Source organism: Rhodamnia argentea, chromosome 5 (genome assembly GCF_020921035.1).
Source record: "Rhodamnia argentea isolate NSW1041297 chromosome 5, ASM2092103v1, whole genome shotgun sequence".
Classification (NCBI taxonomy): Eukaryota; Viridiplantae; Streptophyta; class Magnoliopsida; order Myrtales; family Myrtaceae; genus Rhodamnia; species Rhodamnia argentea.
The window spans coordinates 10,663,290-10,678,367 of record NC_063154.1 but is presented as its reverse complement, the minus strand read 5'-3'; the positions used below and the strand labels follow the sequence as shown (position 1 = coordinate 10,678,367).

The 15,078-nt window shown below is 40.5% G+C and overlaps 4 protein-coding genes across 4 annotated transcripts; 2 read left to right on the top strand and 2 right to left on the bottom strand.

Annotated features, from left to right (window-relative positions):
• Positions 1-427: 427 nt before the first annotated feature.
• LOC115747476 (exopolygalacturonase-like) lies at positions 428-2,623 on the bottom strand. The gene is made up of 6 exons (XM_048279076.1): positions 2,378-2,623; positions 1,842-1,982; positions 1,551-1,727; positions 1,133-1,422; positions 784-1,012; positions 428-661 (listed from the first exon to the last, which is right to left on the bottom strand). The coding sequence occupies exons 1-6, from the start codon at positions 2,621-2,623 to the stop codon at positions 428-430; spliced, it is 1,317 nt and encodes a 438-aa protein (XP_048135033.1).
• A 1,662-nt stretch (positions 2,624-4,285) lies between these two features.
• Positions 4,286-6,453, top strand: LOC115747475. Its single transcript, XM_030683658.2, has 2 exons — positions 4,286-4,617; positions 6,063-6,453. Exons 1-2 carry the CDS (start codon positions 4,286-4,288, stop codon positions 6,331-6,333), a joined length of 603 nt encoding a protein of 200 aa, XP_030539518.1. The 3' UTR covers positions 6,334-6,453.
• A 3,640-nt stretch (positions 6,454-10,093) lies between these two features.
• On the top strand, positions 10,094-11,757 carry LOC115729873 (expansin-A20). The gene is made up of 3 exons (XM_030660498.2): positions 10,094-10,749; positions 10,829-11,147; positions 11,241-11,757. Exons 1-3 carry the CDS (start codon positions 10,611-10,613, stop codon positions 11,542-11,544), a joined length of 762 nt encoding a protein of 253 aa, XP_030516358.1. The 5' UTR covers positions 10,094-10,610; the 3' UTR covers positions 11,545-11,757.
• A 590-nt stretch (positions 11,758-12,347) lies between these two features.
• On the bottom strand, positions 12,348-14,391 carry LOC115747502 (protein THYLAKOID ASSEMBLY 8, chloroplastic-like). Its single transcript, XM_030683687.2, has 2 exons — positions 14,022-14,391; positions 12,348-12,866 (listed from the first exon to the last, which is right to left on the bottom strand). The coding sequence occupies exons 1-2, from the start codon at positions 14,352-14,354 to the stop codon at positions 12,465-12,467; spliced, it is 735 nt and encodes a 244-aa protein (XP_030539547.1). The 5' UTR covers positions 14,355-14,391; the 3' UTR covers positions 12,348-12,464.
• Positions 14,392-15,078: the final 687 nt, after the last annotated feature.

The window sequence follows — 15,078 nt, the reverse complement described above, 5'->3', positions numbered from 1 at the left end:
TTTGAAATTCTTCAATGTACCCCTCGTGTGTCTCAAGTATTATTCTGCCTAATGAATGGAATTGTTCTTTCGACCTAAAAAAAAAATTCATCTGACTTGCTTTTTCAAAAAAGGTTTTCAATTGACGAGGCTTGCCTACTCTAGGTTAGATTTTTCTTTCAAAAGGATGTAAAAACTTATTTAGAATCTATATGGTAGTTAAAATCGACTGAAATAGAGCAAACATCCACATACTACGGAGACCAATTAGACTAAACAGAATGGAAATCGAAAGGAATGTGGACTGATGAAAGCGAAATTCTTGTTCGGGCTCGGGTTCACACGATCCGATTCAGCGAAACCATCGATTTTATGGAGATTTATACGTGAGCGGCCGCTTGGATCCCTCATGATCTAACGGTTCTATTCGACTCGGATAAGTGGACCGCTAAGCACATGGCGGCGGCATTTGAGTGCCGATGTACTTGGCTTTCACGTTCTTGCACGAGGAAGTCACGTTCCTCTCTCTCTTCCCATCTAGGAGATCCAAGTGCACATCTTGGAGGTAAATGTCCCGGCATGGAAACCCTCTGCTGCATTCCAGCGCCACCGCCACAGGCGACGACGAAGTCCCCCGTATGTTCTTGAAGTAGATGTCGCTCAGCTTGACCCGCGACGGTTCCTGCAAGAAACCGCCAACAAAGTTGAAAGACGAGATCAAATATTTGATTTGGTATTGATTTGAGTTGATTCGGTTTTCTCAGTTTATGGTTTTTTTTCCAGTTCCGAGTACTTAGTACTTACCTTGAACGAGCAAGAGGCGAACGGACAGTAGGTCTGGTCGATGATAATCGGGTTCGTCACGTTGGTCATCCTTATGTTCTCGAAGGTCATGTTAGTCGCAATGCTGCTGTCAGGGGAGTCGGGCCACGTCTTGATCCGAATCCCGTTGGCAGTCCCGGTCATGTTGCAGTCTTGCACCACGACTCCGCTCACGTTGCCTTCGTGCCGATACCTTCCCAGACTTCCCACACTACAACCGTGGGAAAATGGGGAAAAGAAAGGTTAGTTAGCCAATATCTACGATCCACCGAAACGGAAGTTCGACCACCTGAAAAGGCGCCGACACCACAAGACTCGAAATGATTGTTACCTGATTCCATGACCCGGTCCGCAGTTGATATTTGTTATCCTGACCAGAGAATTGCCTTGTCCAATAGAGATGCAGTCGTCGCCGGTTCTGATATGAGACTCGGAGATGTAGACCCTCGAGCTCCGCTCGATATGGATGCCATCTGTGTTCAGGCTATCTGCCGGTGCGGAAATCCTGATCTTGCTGCCTCTGAAACCCTCGCACTCCACCAGAGCAATGTGAAAGGACTTGCTGTTTAGGGACGTTACACCGCGCGCTCTGGTCTTGTTCATGGAGATAAATTTTATGTTCTAGGAACAAGAAAGTGCAACCTGTTAGGACATTCCTGAAATCTTTGTTTCTACATATGTTTCTTTTGCCAGTAAACACACCATTCAGCCAAAAGAAGGGACTTCAGATGCAATTGCATGAAGCTTACAGTTGGAAGGAGCTTGCAATCAAAATCGACAAGGCAGTCGTTGTACAGCCACGCCTTTGCACCTTGACCGTCGAACACTCCTCCTCCAGTTAAGATTAGCCCTTCGACCCATCCGAACTCAACCCAGCCAGCATCTGATCGATACTGCGACAAGTTTGTCGAAGCCTTCAAATGGCCCTGCAGGTTGATCTCTATTAACACTGCCACTGAAGTCGAGCAGCAAAAATAACAGGTTATCCTAGGAAGCATGTGCGATTTAGCACAGTACGACTCAAGAAATTGAACTCTTGCCTTCACGGTGACAGTTAGTGAGGACACATTGGGACAAGGACCGGCAAACCTCAGGGGGCCAAGTAAGTACGTGCCTTTAGGTATCAAAAGATTTACCCTGCCGGTTGATCCGCACGCCTCGTTCCATGCTGCCTCGAATGCCTGCAATAAGAAAACACGAGTTCCTGAGCAGAGCTGGAGTATTGTGTATGTGTCCTTGCCAGGGGCTAACCTGTGTTGTACATCAAGATATCCTCTTCATATTTTCGTTTCCCTGATTTATCGGGTCAAGCAAATCAAATCGTCATTTAGGCGAGAGCATAATCAAAGTAGAAACAACTCCTGTCGGAAACAGCCCAGCGAGAAAACTTTACGCAATCGAAGTCGAACATTCATGTGCTTTTGCATATCTCTCGTCTCTCAAACATTCTTTTTCCGGATCCTGAAACCCCTCAGGATATGCAAAAGCACATGAATGTTCTTTCCTAAGGCAAAAGAAAATCAGCTTCTCTATTCAACTTTCACACAGAAAGAGGGTGGGAGAGGAGAGGAAAAACCTTGCGGTTGTCAGTTCGGCCATCGGCAAGAGCGCCAAATCTCTTGACATCGTAAACAGCCGAAGAGACCTGTCTCTTCCGATCCAAAGGACTCGCCCTATCTCCTCTCATGTCTCCAACACTTGAAGCTGAAACTGAACCACCACCTGCCACCAAACCTCCTCCCCTCCCTTCAACGACACCGCTCAAGAACAGCATCGCAGCGAACAGCGAAAGCCGCGACCTCACGCCATTCACAAGCCTCATTGCTCATTACGAATCCACTAACTAGGGCTGCAACTGCTCCTCTTTCTCGCCCCCCTCTTGTGGTGGTGTGTGATTTGATCAGCAGAACTGTGAGAAACTTTCTGCTGAAAGTGAAAAGGTGACAGTTCCCGAAGAGAACTTGTTTCCTTGGATTTGCGAAGCAGTGAGAAGTAACTGCCGCTAACTGCCGCCCCCACTACAATCTACAGTTGCTGGCTCATTGTCGCGTGACATTAAACAGGCTTGACCGTCTTTTGCACATTTCACAAACCAAAACAAAGGGAAAAAAAAACAACTTCGCAATCTGCATTAACAAGCTTGGCCGGTGCTGATATATTTTGTGAATACCTATTATTTCAAGTGTAAACAATGAAAAGGCAAAAAACATGTACATGAACGAACTTGCCCTTTGCTTCTGGGTCTATTGCTGTTAAGTAGTCAAAATACGCGTCGATCCGTTGCGCTGCACCGCCGCTCTTCTAATAATTCCATTAATAAGTGGTCGATCAAAGGAAAGATTCAAATCGATAAGAGAATTTGTTCCCTTTCTTTAAGGAAGAAAACAAGGCATTTTCTCAAGTACCGTAAAAAAAAACATGTATATGGGACAAAGACGGAAAATGAGGAAAATTACCAAAAAATTATAAATCTATTGCAATTGTATCAATTCAATTTTAATTTTTTTTTCAATTCAGTCCTAAACATTTTGCATTTGTGCGAGATCAATCCGTTCGGTGAATTTTGGCCAAAAGTTGGATTAGTGTGGCCGACATTGACATGGTAATTTTTAATAATAGCTTAATATTTCTTTAAAAAAATTTATAACTTTTTCTTTTTGCCTCCTAGGGAGGGTCGACCAACGACCCTTGCTAGCCCTAAGTCCAATCCAAAGAACAAAAGAAAAGAAAAAGAAAAAATATAAGAAAATGACAGAAATATTAAAATATTATTAAAAACCGTCACGCTAGCGCCGACTGCTCCACGTAAGCGATTTCCGGCCAAAATTGGACGGAGGACTAAATTGGCACAAAATGCAAACGGTTTAAGGCTGATTGAAAAAAAAAATTATGATTAAATTGGCACAATAGGACTTTTTCTTCTTCTTTTTTGTGTTGTTGTTGTCGTTGGAAGTTCTCCTTCCTTAGACTGTCCGATGTTTTTTCTTCTAGATTCACGAGAAGATCTTGGCCAGACTTCTGCTAGAAAAGGAAGGGAAGTCAAATGCGGAATTCCATGTAACTAGATACGGAAAAGAAAATATGTCCGTAAGGATTTCTTTTTAAAAAAAAAAAACCGAAAATAAAAATAGGAAAAAATTTTATGACATACGGATTAGGCCGAGAGGGCTTCAAGCGAAAGTGCATTGAAGAAATAAATCACTGATTTAAAGACAGAAGCCAGTTAAGGAAATAAATCTCCCAAACCGACAAGTCCTTATCGGAGCATCAACAAGCCAAAACTCTTATTCAGATATAGCTTCAAACCAATCTCTCCTTCTCGAATTTTAGCTATCGGCACTAAATTCTCGTTCACTTGGCCCTTTTATTTGAATTCTCGTTCTTTGGCCAAACCTCCATAATTCGTGGCGTAAGCACACTCAACGTAAAGACATAAGATCCTCTGTTCGAGCAAGATCGAGATCAGCTCGAGGAGTCAGCTGCCATGGAGGAGAAGCGGACCGCAATGTCCCTGAGCATGAGGAAGCTGGCCCTGTGGCACTCGAGGAACTTCAGGCCCCTTTTCACCCACAAGCACCTCGATCCCATCATGTCCACCCTCGGCTTCACCTTCCTCCCGCCCGCCCCGCCGAGCATCAGCGGGGGCACCACTTGGAAGGAGTATGTGTTCGCCGCAGGCGGGGCGCAGGGCCGCCCCCGGCCAAGGTTGCCCTACCCGAGGATCGACGGCCTACACAACCACACCTACCAGGCTTTTCTAGAGGCCGTCAACTTCCACCTCCGGATGCACGACATCTCGACTATCTTTCATGTCAGGTACGTACAGCTACGATCTCTCTCTCTCTCTCTCTCTCTCTCTCTCATTCTCTCTCTCTCTCTCTCTCTCTCTCTCTCTCTCTCTCTCTCTCTCTCTGTGGACGCGCGATTTGAAATAATATATCCGCGCCAATGTATGCGCCGCTTAGGCGATTCGGTCCTCTACACGTTATATGTGGGCGCGCGATTTGAAGTAATATATCCGCGCCAATGCGCGCGCTATTTAGACGATTCGGATATGCGCGTTACATCAAGATATTAGGTAATTACATCATTCCTAATGCGACCCGCATTGTTAATGCAAAAATCAGTTTAGGCAGATGATCTTTACCAAAACCGAAAATTGTCTTTTCAATTTCACAATTTTCGGTCTAGTTCGTGAGGAGGAGTTCTTCAAGTCAGTTTAGGCAGATGATATTGCTTACCGGAATTGCAAATTCAATCTCACTTTTGAAATATTCAATTTTCAGCTATATTCCATACACATTGATATGTAGCTTGGGTTGTGTTTACGTACTTGCTGGTGGAAAAAATATGAGATTTCTTCAATGCGGATCCCGTAATTATTAGGGTTGCGGATACGGGCCAAGTCTTTGCAATTAATGCACATCTAGTTTGAGTATGACTATAGAGTTAATAGAATCTGAATTAATGTAGAGGTGCTTACTAACAAGGAGTCCTTTGTTGTTATCTTAAATTGCTTGGTAAAAAGCCACAGGAAATTCCGAACTAAGCTCATTGTGACACATTATTTTGAACTTTTTTTGTGACATAAAAAAATCCAAAACTAAGTCCAGCGTGAGACGCTTACTCTAATTTTTCTCTTGTGATATAAAAAAAAAAAAAACCAAACTTTTACGTATGTGACAAATTTACCATTCGTCAATGTTCTATCACATGATTTTTTTTAGACAAAATAATGTCTTTTTTATTTCAGCTTGGGCGCCATGTCGACACGGTAAGCCTTCCGGTGTTTGATACATGCAGACTTTAACGGTGCTCATTGATGGAAAGTTGATAGATAGTAAATGTGTCACATCGATACAAGTTTAGGTTATTGACAAAAAAAAAATATATACATGTTTAGGTTATTTGGTGTCATTGAAAAAAGTTTAGTGTAAATGTGTCACAAAGGACATTATGTAAGGTTTTTGGTGGCTTTTTCTCAAATTATTGTCATCTTAATGAAACAAGAAATTATTTCAAGTTAAACTATTGACAATTATTTGCTGATCATCAAACACGAAAGCCGATTATCCAAGACGATTCACTAGTTAATCATCGATCATGAAATGCTTATTACAGAGTCGACTCTGAATCTCGGGCTCTTATTTGAAATTTTTGTCAATAAGTATTCATTGGCAATCGAATTGGGAGGACCAGCAACAGGTTGCACAATTGATTTTTGTTTTATTTTATCTCTATTTCATGATATGTATGTTTAGGGGCATGCCTATGAACCGAGGTGACCTCCATGGCAAGTGGCATGCCCTGGAGGAGGACGAGCTCGTTTATGTATATAGAGAAGGGACACTGGATCAAGCAACGCACAAGCGCTACTCCGATTCCGAGAGCAAAAGTAGCACAGGCGGTGTCTACGACTTCGACTCTCTCGCCATTCGCGACAAGGGCGGCAAGTCTCAGGTTGGCCAGGTCGTGCCCTTGGCAGACATCATAGTTTCGCCTCGAGGAGACGAAGAGTTTAACCCCTTCTAAACCATCTCATCCGTGTTCTTGTACTTCGTTCATGTACAATAAAACCTTTGTTGTGTAATAAAATTATTGATAAGAACTTCCTTTTCGAAGCCCGGCAATAAGTTGGCGCGAACTCGTGGTAGATGGGTCTGAAATCTTATTGTGCGTGTTTGTTACATACATATATTGTTAGTTCAGGGATGGAGATATTATGGGCAATCCACACCCTTAAAAGGCCTACTTTCCATCTCATTTTTTAGGCGAGAAAGATACCTCAAGTGTTAATATTTATGTACAGCGCTCACTTGGTGCAAATATATATATATTGGATCACTTAGGTCTCTTTGGCATTGATTCCGATCCCAAAAGGTAATTATGATTCTATTTTATGATTTTGTTCCCTAGATGATTTTTTTAAAATCAGAACGCGTTTGATAATTGCACAAAATTTCTATTCTTGGAGACAATTAGATGGTGAGAATCCTTTTTTTGTATTTTATGAATTTTTTTTAACTTTTTTATTTTTTAAATTTTCCAAGTTTTTTATTTTTTAATTTCTCCCCATTTTTATTTTTTAAAAATTTAACTAGTTTTTGTATTTTTATTTTTTGAAATTTTAAATTTCCCCCCCTTTTTAAAAATTTTTAACTATTTTTTTGCCAAATTTTAAAGCTTATATTTAAATGTAATTTAAAAATGTATTTAAAAAACTTAGTTGCTAGTAAATTTTTAAATCTAATTTTAATTTTTTTTAAAGTTCATAAGTCCATGTGGAAGCCTACGTGGACTCAATCTTGTTAAAAGAGTTGAGACTTTGTTCTTTTTTGTGATGCTCAAAAGTGAATTTTTTATAGAATCAATTTTTTATTTTTATTTTTGCTCTAAAACTATTTCCGAGAACATAATCAGAATCAGAATCATTTACGCTACTCAATATGTTTCATCTTTTTTTGTTCTGAGAAACAGAATTAGAAAATCAAAATCATTATCGAACAGGCTTTTAAGTGCCAATTTTTTTTAAAAAAATGAGTATTTAAGTGCCAACTTTAGTGAGTTTCACCAAAAATCTTACGTGGTATCTATGAGGCTCACCAAAAGATCCTACTCAGTAATAAAAAAAAGTTAAAAATTAATAAAAATCCACATGATATTAGCTGCCAGCTACTTCTTTATTTCATTTTACTTTTTTTAACTAATTTTTAAGTTGAAGTCTGATTTTTTCAATAAAAATTGCCATGTTGAATTTTTTTTTTCTTAAATAAATTTCCAACTGGACTATTCCTTAAAAAAAAATTGTCATGTGGAGTCCACATCAATTTATAAATAACGCGGAACTAACACAATGTGAATGTAAATGGTGCATATATTTTTTTGTTAGAATCTCTCGCCGTTGGCACCGAAGTGATCTTTTTTTTTTTTTTTTTTTTTCTGATTTGACACTTAAGTGAGCCGTACACAAATATTAGCACTTTGTCGTGTAATAAAATTGCTGATGAGAACTTCCTTTCCGAAGCTCGGCATAAGTTGGTGCGAATTTGTGGCACGCGGGTATGAAATCGACTTGTGCGTGTTTGTTACGGACATATACATCATCGGCTCGGGGATGGAGATACTACGGGCAATCCACACCCTTAAGGCTACGTTTGGTCATCGGGATTTCTGGTCATGATAGGATTGGATATGATAGGATAAGAAATCTAGGGATTTGGCCATATCTTATCCATTGTTTGGTGAATCATGGATTTAAAGTCGAATATTCTCATATCATATATTATCCTACATTTGGTAGAAACCGTATATCAATATAAAGGATATATATGCCCCTACGTGATGCTCATGAAATATTCCGATCTTATTACTATAAAAATAACGTTCTCCTACACAAAAAAATTCAAAATATACACATTTTATTAGATTTTCAAACCTCTTTGCAAAACAAAAAAAGATGAAAATATAAACAAATGAGACAAGAAAGTTGTCATCATTTTAAAAGTTAGCTTTTATACGACGAATAAGAGAAATCATATCCGACTTTATCCTACCCTCTCCCCTCGGATTTTTTTATCCGGGTTATATTCCATTTATATCCAATATTATACTATCCGAGACACCTACCAAATACGGGATATGATAAAGCATATCATATCCCAAATTTTATACGGACGACCAAACGCCGCCTAAAAGGCTCGCCCTTTTTCCATCCTATTTTTATGTAGAAAGCCCACAACCACATGTGGGTCCCACTTAGCATAATGTTAAATCTCTAAAGAAATTCCAATTACAATTTTACCCATTATTTATCGATTTTTGGTTAATGTTTGTCTTCCTCTGAACTTATTCTCTATTGTCCACTCGCAAGAGAATTTAACCAATTGATGTAATCCGTGCAAGCATTAATCATATAGGGAAGTAAAGACAATATAAATTTTGTTTCAATTTATTTTTTTATACTTTTCCTATTAGGATGCACGTGTGAGTTGTATTAGAGAAGTCTCATATCGAAAAATTCATGTGGTGTTGAGCAGTTAATAAATTTTAGTTTGTTCATAACTCGGTGGCTTAAGCTTTTGAGTGAAAATGAATCCAATTGAATATGTTGACTAGCTCGGACCTGGGCTCTCTCTTGGTGATCTTTCCAGGTGAAGGTATCGGGTTTTTCTTGCGTGCTCTCAATATTTTCAATAAAAATTTATGAGAATTTGCTCAAAAATTGAATATTCTAACCGATTCATATTCCTTTGTTTTTCAATATAACCAAGGGAAATATAATATTCTGTGTCATAACATTTTAGGGAGCTTTTCCTTTAGAATTTACACGATAATATTGGATGCTTAGGGTTTTTTAATATACTTAATTTTTTTCATATTGGTAATTCCTTTTTAAAATATCTTTAAAAAAATCGTGTAGTGATGCAATGAAAACAGATAAAAATTGCACTATTCACCGGATAAAAATGGAAGTTAAGCATTTAAATATATGGACTATCACCTAATGACATATATTGGACTCATAATTAAACCAAATGCATTCATTAAAATTTGTAGATAATTCTTTTCACTCTTGCTCGTGCTTAGGTTGTTTTCCGAATAATAGTCTTGCTAGTACCCAAAAAAAAAAAAAAAACAACTCATTGACACCATAACTAGTTGTCATTTGCCAAATAAAATATTTTTTTTTTTTTTGCGGAAAAAGAGGCACACCGATTTCTTTTGACACGTAAAAAACAAGGAGGAAGAAACCAAAAGGAACAAGGAAAAAAAAAGTCATAAACAAGCTTAAATCAAGAAAGGGCCACATCTGACCTTAGTCTTCATTGAGTGGGTAGTTTTATAATGAAATAATCTTAAGTTTCAACAACACTAATAATTGGGACCTGCAAGAAATAATGTGATCAATTAAAAACACCGGGGATGTCCAAAGTATAAAAACAGGATAGAAAAAGCGCGAGCCCCATACAAAGGTAAAGCTAAATTAAATGGGACAATGAAGAAACGTACGAATTATTCAACTCGACGGCTTTAACTGTGGCTAATCAGGATAGAGATCGCTAGGCTCGTGGCTCGGCCGGCGAGACTCGACGAGGATAATGACTAAGTCACGGGTTCGAAACCCCTTCACCACCTAATAAGCAGCAAAAAAAAAGTTAGGGTCGCCTAGATTAACTTGCCCTAGCCTACTCTCAACTCAACGGATTGTGATATTTTTCACACGACAAAGTGAAAGAACATACGGCATTTCCATTTTCCACTCTTTTCGCCTCGCATAATTGCAAAGTCCAGAGCCCATCTTTTCCCGCCGAATCGTTGATTAGCGTTTCTTCCTCAATCAGTCAACTTTATTGACAATGGAGTCTCTCCCTCTTCCTCCCTCTCACTCTGGTTCTCTTCTTAAAAGAAGAGCCTGAACAGGAGCCCGCATTTCTGCAGCAAAGCGAAGAAGAAAAACACCCTTTTAACTCTTTTGGATGAACGCTCCTAGGGCTTTCCACTTTCCCTCCCCGTGTCTGCCACCAACATAAAGGCCTCAAACCCTTCTCTTCTCTTCTCTTCTCTTCTTCTTCCTCGGTTTGCACCCAAAGCTCTGGCCAGCACTCTTTGGAATGTCCCACAGTGTGAACTGAGCTAGCTATTCGTTGCATTTCGTCAAAAGATTCAAGGAGTTGTCAGTCATTTTGCCCCTTTCTTTAGTCTCTCTCCAGACCGCTAGCAAGTCCAAATCCCCATGGCAGTGAGAAGAAAAGGTGAGGAATCCTAGGCCAAGTGCAAAGCGCAAACATCCTAGGAACGTTGATTCTCAAATGGGTGTTCTTCGGTCCGCGCTTCTCTGCTTGATTCTTGTACAAAGCTGCAATCTTGCTGCCTCCTCCGACTCTGCTGGCGAATGGAAGGCTGCTACGGCAACATACTCCGAAGAGACGGATGGATCTCTGATAACTGGTAAATCCTTCTTCTGTTCCTTGCGCTAGCTCCTCTGTTTTTCAGTCGCTTCCTCAACTTCGTTTACGAATGTCGGCAGGAGGGGCTTGCGGTTATGGGGACCTTCATAGGGCCACCTATGGCAAGTACAGCGCCGGCTTAAGCGCGATGCTGTTTAACAGGGGGAGTACCTGCGGGGCTTGCTTTGAGCTCCGGTGCGTCGACCACACCCTGTGGTGCCTCCCTGGGAGCCCGTCGGTGATCCTCACCGCCACCGACTTCTGTCCTCCGAACTACGGGCTTTCGGCCGATTACGGCGGGTGGTGCAACTTCCCGCAAGAGCACTTCGAGATGTCGGAGGCGGCCTTTGCAGAGATTGCGGAGCGGAGAGCAGATATGGTGCCTGTTCAGTACAGGAGGTATGATGAATGCTAACCCACACAAATGCAGCTGCTTTATCGAATGTATAACTTGATTCCTGATATCTTTCAACTCTATGTAAACATTAACAGGGTGAAGTGTGCGAGAAGCGGTGGTCTGAGATTCACATTGAGCGGGAACCCTCACTTCTATCAGGTCTTGGTAACGAATGTGGGACTGGATGGGGAGGCGATCGCCGTGAAGGTGAAGGGGTCGAAAACAGGGTGGATACCGATGGCGAGAAACTGGGGACAGAATTGGCAATGCAGCGTCGACCTTAGAGGACAGCCTCTCTCTTTCGAGGTGACGACCAGCGACCGAAGAACCCTCACATCTTACAATGTGGCTCCGCCAAGCTGGCAGTTCGGTCAGACATTCGAAGGGAAACAGTTCTAACATGGAAAACCATGAAGAACAGGAAAGGTATACTACAACTACAAGCATTTCACTCCAAGCTTCGGGGCAAAGCATTCATATTAGAAGCAGAATTCTGTCGTGTCTTTTTTGTACCCTGAACAAGGTAGCAACAAAAAAAGGGTAGCAAAGTTGCGAAAGACAGTTGAAAAGAATATGAATAGAAGACCTTAGTTTTGTCTCATTGTATTGTGTTGATGAAGCAGTGCATTTGCATTGGGCAATTGGAATAAGTTTGTTTAATTCCATCATACCTTCCTAAGGTCATAAGGAGTATCTATTGCTAACCGACGCCGTTGGCTTGCCCAAGCCCAGTTGAACTCCATGGAACCCGGATAATTTTGAAAGCAAGAAAGCTAACTTAAGCCACAGATTGATGCTTTAGGACATAAAGTGGCGTTTTGCTTAGGACTAAAGATGCACGAGGCAAGCAGAATGGGATGGTGCATTCTTGAGTGTCTGTACAGGAGAACTTGTTTGATTAGCATCGATTCTATCATGCAAAAAGAATAATCAACTTGAGGAATAAGGAACTCAAAAGATCCGCCACATGAAAAAGTGTAATTCAATATCAAGAAAGAGTTTGATTGCATAATTAGAAAACAAACCATAAACGAATAATCAAATTTCCAGATGACCAAGTTAAGAAAATGGAAAAAGAAAGGGTACAACGCAAATGTTGGTCATTTTTTCACTAAATATCTGCCACTAAGTTTCTAGAATGTACAGATGACCAAGTTATAACTGCCACTAAGTTTCTAGAATGTACAACACGGGAGGGATATTACCAACTCCACTTCCTTTTCCTCTTATGAATGAAACACTTCGTTTCAGTTGAAACTGAAAATAAAGGCACAACCAACATGGCCTTTTAAAATCTCTTTCTGTAGTGATATGTATGCTCAAGATTGGCATATAGTCTCTTCAGTGTCCTGTAAAAACTCCAGGGATTCCCCATAATACTTCCGCGCCTCCTCTCTTATCTTAGCTGAAGCTACCTGTTCCCCCATTGATTCAAGACCGTTTATAAGAATCCTAAAGGATGACCTATCTGGTTCACATCCTATTTCTTTCATGAAGTAATAGCACTCTGTTGCCAATTCAACGAGACTAAAACTTATGAAGGTTCTCAAGACACTATTAAACCCCTCAAGATGAGGCTCAATATTATCTTCTGTTCTCAAATACAGGTAAAGAAGTTTAACCTCCTCAAACAATCCATTGCCAGCAAAGACTGAAAACATTTCAGCATACAACAGTACTTGAGCCTTGTACCAGTACTCCTTCCGAATATCTTCAAAAACCTGGAGGAATGAATCGAATTATTTAGAGATGTTAGAAGAGCGTAATACTGATCACTACAAAAATTAAGGAACAGAAAATGAACAACAGTCAAAGTACCTAAATCATGTGTATCAGAATAGGTAGATGAATAATCGATGGCATCCAAGACAAACGAAAGCACAAAACATATGTTGTCCCATCCTTTCCAGCAATCACAACAAGAAGACAACCTTTTATTGTTACAAGAGACAGGGATGGAGCTCTCCTCTTCTTTTACTGGTCTCAATTAACACCCTGTCCATGTAATCAGGACTGCCTTTTGAAGTTTGCCGCCAAATCATCCCAAGCACTCAGCTCTCCTACGACCAATGCACCTATCTTAAAGTCACACTTCCTCATGCGCCATACTTAGTCAAGAGCACATGTCTCCCCTCCCAAACTGCAGACTTGACTCACTAACAAACACTTGCCATCGGGATTGCATCACTGTGCCAGGTAAATTGAAGTTATTGTCTTCTATTTCTAACACAGACAGTACTTCTAGTTCACCATTTTTCTTTTTTGTGGGGGCAGGGCGGCACCCCTATGGCACCTGGAATTTGGATTGTCTACTTATTTACTAGCTCTCTCTTAGGACTTACAAAGCAAAAGAAAACAAAAAAATCGAACTCACATGTTAACTACACATACTCACATTGGTACTGCGAAAGAGGAAATCATGGATTTATGAGCAGTTGCAAGAATATGTTCTAACTAATTGGTCAGCCCATTAAGAGGCCATATTCTTCAAAGTAAGCTTTCACAATAGGGTAACAATAACATTAGGACAGGCAAGACGGGAATGATTCTTGAAAACCAATCATGATGAATCACAGGACCAGACACCCCAAGATCCCTGCTTGTTAAGGTATGAATCTGTTACGAAGGAACTCACTCATGTACATATGAACTTCAAAACCTCAAAGCATACTTCTTCCTAAATGCAAACCAGTAAAAGACAAATTTTTTTCTTCATCTGTTATCTCTGGTGAGGCCTACAGTCAATTCAACTCCCAAACAGGACACCAACGAAATCAAAGCTACAGGCGAGGAGCACAACATAGGCATAAAAATCCCCATTTTATTCACGAGAGCGGCCGCAAGACCCATAACGAAGGAAGCAATAGAACAAATACCTTGAGGGCCAGACCGCACCGGCTCTGCCGGAGCAGCTCGCGGAGCACCGCGATCATGTCGTGCTTCAGGAGGCGCTCGAAGGCGGAGCGGCGGACCAGCTCGAGCGAACGCGGGTCCTTGCCGCTTGCCCGCTTCAGCGCCTGCACGGCTTGGATGGCCTCGATGCTGAGGGTCCTCCCCCTCTGGAGCGGCTTCCGGTTCTTGCTCCGGTCCCTCATCGAAGCTCTCATGGCCTTGGGGAGCGACGCAGGTTGGGGACGATGGCCCGGCTTGGAGAGGGGAACGGAGGGAAGCGAGTGCAGAGGCGTTGGAGCGTGCACGGTGTTCATCATTGGACTGAGCGTCAGCGAAAGGAGCGAGAGTGAATGGTGAGATGTTATTTTAAGTACATGTTGGATAAATACTTACAAAATTATTAATTTATTAAACTCGGTATATTTTTCGTGAAAAATAAGTAGTATAAAAATAATTGTATATATCGTTATAAATAATTTATTAGTGAACAATATTATAATAAATATTTATGCATTTTCATGCATGATGATAATATTTTTTTTCATTCATTTTTGTAAGTGATATAAATAACTTATTTTAAGAAAATAATTTTGAAATCGTTTATTTTTCGCAACAACAAACACATTCTAAATTCATCTAAAGACACGCGTTAACAAGACTCTTTTCCCTTTGCCGAGATGGATGAATCATGGACCAAGGTTGACAAAGAAACTCTTCTATACTTAAAATTGAAAAGCATCTTTTATGTCGCTTTTTAAAATGTTCTATAATGTTGTTTGTCGTCCCTCTTGAGACACAATAGGTAATCGATACTGGAGTAATTTTGAGTTCTCGAATATAAAATATCCGGCACCCAAATGGATTTCCAATGGTACTATAATCGAAGAGAATGCATTTGACCACCAAGCAAATCGTTTGGAAAGATAATGTCCGATTGAGGCCTAATACCAAAAAAATCCTTAACTTTAGCCTCTATCCCCATTATATCCAAATTATTTTTTTTTATCTCATAACAAATTTTCAATTTTTGCATTTGTCCCA